This window comes from Epinephelus moara, chromosome 2 (assembly GCF_006386435.1).
Source record: "Epinephelus moara isolate mb chromosome 2, YSFRI_EMoa_1.0, whole genome shotgun sequence".
Lineage (NCBI taxonomy): Eukaryota > Metazoa > Chordata > Actinopteri > Perciformes > Serranidae > Epinephelus > Epinephelus moara.
Genome location: NC_065507.1, coordinates 38134458 through 38140122, shown reverse-complemented (window position 1 = coordinate 38140122; position 5665 = coordinate 38134458). Strand labels below are relative to the sequence as shown.

General features: G+C 39.5%; 1 protein-coding gene across 1 annotated transcript; it reads left to right on the top strand.

Annotated features, from left to right (window-relative positions):
- The first annotated feature begins 3730 nt into the window (after positions 1-3730).
- On the top strand, positions 3731-4538 carry LOC126407948 (zona pellucida sperm-binding protein 3-like). The gene is made up of 2 exons (XM_050073263.1): positions 3731-4248; positions 4327-4538. The coding sequence occupies exons 1-2, from the start codon at positions 3766-3768 to the stop codon at positions 4447-4449; spliced, it is 606 nt and encodes a 201-aa protein (XP_049929220.1). The 5' UTR covers positions 3731-3765; the 3' UTR covers positions 4450-4538.
- Positions 4539-5665: the final 1127 nt, after the last annotated feature.

The window sequence follows — 5665 nt, the reverse complement described above, 5'->3', positions numbered from 1 at the left end:
TGTGATGAATTAATCTAAATTAATCACATACATCATTTTTTGCTGGGAAAGAGTTTTTAAAAATTGATCTTTGGCAGATGTGCCAAAATTGAAGTCCATTGCAATCTGATCGAGTGTGGCTTGACGGGGCTGACTGCTAGCACTAGCATCAGAGGCTGTGCTAGCTCGGACCTTTGGGTTTGCTGCTACATGCTTTGCATTGAGGTGATATTTCAGGCTTGCAGTACTCCGATAGCACAAAAAATCCTCACTGCAGAAATTGCAGAGAACAGTGGTCCTATCAACAGTTCCATCTGGGCATATTTTAAATGTTAACGCTCCATTTACAGGGCCAAGCAGCATCGTCTTGTCTGCCTCCATCATGTGACAAAGCTACTGTGGCTTTCAATGATGCACCAGGTCATAGGGCACCACTGAATGCAATTATTATTATTTTTTTTTTTCATGCGTTATTTTTTTCTGTGATTAATTAATTGAAATGAGCACTTTATTTTGATAGCCCTAACATACACACACACACATACATATATATATATATATATATCATAGGTATTTCTAGCCCATTTTTCAGGGTGCTGAAGCACCCCTAAATTGAATCCCAGCACCCCTAAAATTTGAGAGATTTTTTTTTTTTTTTTTTTTTTTTTCCTGTATGTCCCTTTTTAACAAGCTAGAAAAGTGTCAAAACCATACAGCACTTGGTTGCAACATAATATTTTAACAACAAAAATACAGCAGAATTGGAATGAGAGAAGCTAGCTGTTGTGTCATGTGCATGTGTTAATATTAAAGCCAAGGTGCTACTGACTAGCTAACTGACTGGATACCCATTAACATTATAACTCCTATTGTGTGTATTTATCATTATTATTTTGTAGAATTCAAGCACTTTTCTTTTTTGAAGTGTATTTTTATTTTTTTTTATGTCTGGGTGCTCAGCACCCCTAAACCTCTGATCCTAGAATCGCCCCTGATGTATACATATATATATATATATATATATATATAAATGACCCCCTGCCTTAAAGTATTGATTTGAATGTGGACTTTAAAACCTGGCCTTCAGTGCATGACACATTATTATATAACCAATAAACTGTAGATATAGTGATGTAGATGTAATGAGTGCAGCTTGTGTGCAGCTGATCAATGTGGATTACTGAGCATTTAGACATTTGAATGTATCATATATATATATATGCTGCGTTACAAATAGAATTGGGCGTATCGTCACAGTGACATTTCTCATAGTTGATCAGTGTGCAATACAGCAATACTTAAAATGAATGGAGCTTGTACTGTATACACTAACTGAGATTTTAATGCAATGGGCTTGTATGGGAAACTGAATAATTGTTATGTATTTTATAATGTATAATTTATTTATTAAATATTGGCCACTTTGTAGTTCCATATGGACAGTCTTGAAAGGTGAATAATTTCCCATTTTGTACGGGAGCAGATTCTCATATCTTGTGCTCCAACAACAGGAAGTCTTGAAAATGTTAAGAAAACGTAGTGACTCTCTCTACCTTCATATGTTTCATCCAGTAAATCACAGCATCCTCACAACACCTGTGAATGACAGGCATTTTTCATTACTTAGGTACCGTTGCTATGGTAACCGCTCACCTCTCCGACTTTGAGATGTGGTGTTACTTCAGGCATCCTAAAAGTGTCATTTACAAAGATAAATGAAGAAAACAAGAGAGCAACCTCCCTCATGCTCAGCACAGTCTGAACAGAGACACAGAAGCAGGATAGAGGACAAAGTACAAGATCAACACTGCCATAATGAAATGATACATTCTAAGAAGCAACACACACACACACACACACACACACACACAAACACACATATAGATATGTATACATATTACATATGTGTGTGTGTGTGTGTGTGTGTGTGCGTGCATGCGTGCGTGCGTGCGTGCTTGTGTGTGTGAGATACTTTTACTATTTGTACTCTTCCCACTTTGTATTTCAACTGCCATACAGCAATTTCCCTTGGGATAAATAAAGTTTTATTTTATCTCAAAATATGCCGCAGGGCATCAAGGCTACTGCAAATCTAAAAGAAGAGAAAGTTCTTCCATTTGTTGAGGACTGACAGACAGCACATCCAATCAGTGACAAGGAACTATTGTACAATATGTACTTACCATAGACTGTAAAAAATAATGGATGCAGTTGCAGTGATGTCACCCATTGGTTTGTGGACTTCCATTTTGAATCCTCGAAATTAGCTATAGGGACCAAACCATTTTATGTACCAGGCTGTAAACATATTTCTGCTGTAAAGTTGGGCATTTTAACATGGGGGTCTATGGGGATTGACAGAAGTGCAGTTTTTGCCACTAAATGTTGGCTGCATTTTTTAATGTTGGATTCATTTTTTTAATGTTTGCAATGTCATTTTCCAGCCCTGGAGGTTGCTGATTGGTACTTACCTATTTTGGTTTGAGTCACAAAAGACACCATTGTACTTTCTCTTTTGCTGTGGTGTTTTGTAAAATATTTTGTTTGTTTGTTTGTTCTGTGACATTTCATTGGGTTTTCTGAAATGTTGTGTTTTCTAAAATTTTGTAAAATATCAAATGTTGTGTTATTGACCATCAGGGCCACCATAGAGTTTGCATAAATTAATGTCCATTAGGCATCAACACATATGGTTGTACAAGTGCCACTCAGTTTGTCCTCCAGATATGTATTCTTCCATAGCACCTCTTGAAACAAATGAAACACTAGTCGGGTTTCCATCCACCTATTTTTATTCACATTTTCAACAATTGTGAAAAAAAACTTGAATGGAAACGCCAGAAATTCGAAAAAAGGCCGAAATATCGCAAAAAAGTTTTTACGCTTGGAGGGGGTGGAAAAGTCAGCGTATCGATATTAGGAAAATGCGACTTTTGGCAATGGAAACAGATTTAGCGAATAAACAATGACGTAGGCTACTGAATCCTACTTCTACTTCACACACACACACCTGTGTGAACTTAGAGAGAGGTACTTACTCCAGTGTCAGGTGAGTGTAGGCTATTTCACAGCTTACCTGAATAGACTGGATGTGTTGAATACCGCTGCATCATGTGCGCTGCCTGGTGTACCAACACAGACATCACGGCATTACGTAGGCTACGCTGACAACGCTGATATGAGTGTGATGAGAGCTCTTGCAATAGCCAATTAGTTCCCAAGGAATCTCTCCATCTTGTCGTAGTCATGGGTTCCCAAGGAATCTCTCCATCTTGTCGTAGTCATGGATGTGCCGGTAATTGTTTACATCAGTTGTGGACATGAGACACTCTCAGTGACGTCATCTCACGGCGCCCTCTTCTTCTACGGGTGTTCTTTTGCATTTTATTTTTCATGAGAAGCGCCACCTTCTGCTCGACCTGTTGACTCCCAATATTCGCAAAACAATAATGAATGGAAATGTGCATAAATTCGCATTTTCTTTTGCGCATTTTCACAAAATTCGCTTAAAATTTGCGATACATTTGGATGGAAACCCAGCTACTGTCTGTAATATGTGGAGCACCTGTGGATTAATTCTGGATACTTCATACAGCATCATACAGCCACTGCACAGCTAATAGACAGAGCAATTAGTAAGAATGTGCAGCTGTGAGATCTGTGAGATCCACACATGTGCAAAGGGATCCCGCTAATTAGGCAGAGGGAGGAGTCCCTTCCTTTGTCTGCTTCAGTGATTGTGCTTAAGAAAGCTGCATAGAACATTCTGTGTTTCTGTGTGCAACAATGGGGTCCATGCAGCTTATTGTGTTTGGCTTTGTGCTTGCATGTGTCGAGCTTAGTGACACTCGATTTTTAAGTATCACAGTGCCAACCTACTGGAGAGATGATATGGAAGTCAAGCCACCAGCAGAACCTGAGAGAGAGCACTCCAGGGATTCTGCTCAACAAGCTGGCATGCTCCAGGCAGATCAGATCCAGCTTGCAGTCGAACCACTCTCCTGGAAGTTTCCAGAGGAACCAGTGGATTCAGTTAACAAGCCCCCTGTCAAGTTTGATCTGCGGCAGCGGGCAACGGACAACCGTGTTGCTGTGAGGTGTGGGGAAAATAAGATCCACGTGGAGGTGAGCCAGGACCTGCTGGGCCTGGGCAAGCTGATAAAGCCAGAGGAAATCACTCTTGGTGGCCATTCAGCCACTGAGATTGACAACTTGTCTCATGTGCTGATCTTTGAATGTGAACTGCACAGCTGTGACAGCATACTAGTGGTATGAGATTTTTATTCATAATGCACTGATATTCCACTTCAGTCAAGTAATCTTAATCAGATGTTCTTTTCTTCTTAGATGACAGAGAATGCTTTCATTTATGCCTTTGCACTGGTCTACAACCCCAAAGTGTCTGGCAGAAGTCACATCATAAGGAGCCAGAGTGCTGTCATCGGAGTGGAGTGCCACTACCTGAGGTGAAAAAAGATCAGCCTGCAAAGACTCACTGGAGTTTAATTTGAAGAAATCTGCTTTATATGTAATTAAATGAAAACATAATAAAAGTTTTAATGTTTCAACAGACTGGTTTTACTTGACCAAACCCAAGGAGACACAAACACAACTTCTGAATATGGTTTCAGAATCTGATGGGTCACAGAAAATGCTATAACATCTGAATCATGCACCAGACATCTGTGTCACATATTATCAGGCTGTATAGTTTAATGTTGTAGTGCACTGAGTGGCTCTGTAAGCCTAAAAATACAGGGCAAAATGCTTTAAAAGTTATCTAACACAGGGTCTGGGTCCAGACTTGTCTTTACTCATTAGTTCAAGGTCCACACAGTTTAATACATTCAGCATCATACATGCGTTTGGTCATGTCATCGAGCTAGTCTGCTGTCTGTCAAGAAGCTATCTATTAGTCACTCACTCTACAGCAGGAAACGGCACTTCAAAATAAAAGCTCTGTGCCAGACATTTACTGTACTTCAAAAAGTGTTTTGGGTTTTTTTTACAAACTTTACACATCTCATTGTCACTTGCAGTCCATTAAAAATGGCCCTGTGACCCACTTTTGGACTGCCACCCACCAGTTGGGAGCCAATGATCTAGCACACATAAAATTACATTAACTGTTCTTTTCCAGGTGGTGTTAGATTTACCAAACCATTTTAGTTCTCACTTAAGATTTAAACTGTTCAAATTGTCAGTGAGGAGGCATTTGCAACATGACCTCATCAAAAGTAAAACTATGACAATTGCTTCTAGCCCTTTTAAAACTGTATTCTGATTTATTAATGTGTGTATCCTCAGAAATCCAGTAATTTTCTCCCTAATTGTGATAATACCTTCAAAACCAATAAAATGAACCTATAATGACAACACTGGCATTTCTCAAGACTTGGTGGATGCTTTCTTATTGTGTATTGTGTGGCAGTGTGCAGGCTAGAGCAGGGATACTGAATTTGTTTAGCCTGGGGACCATTTTTGCAAAATGACAGGAGGCCAGGGGCCACTTAATAAACAAACAATGATATTTATCAGATAAAATGAACAAACAAGGCAAATTCCATCGCAGCAGCCACAAACAGGTCAGGTGAACACAGGGGCGTTTCTAGAATTTGAGGACATTCAGGGCTTAGCCTGGACCCCAGACCCTCCCCTGGCACATTTTTTTAATAAACAACCTCTT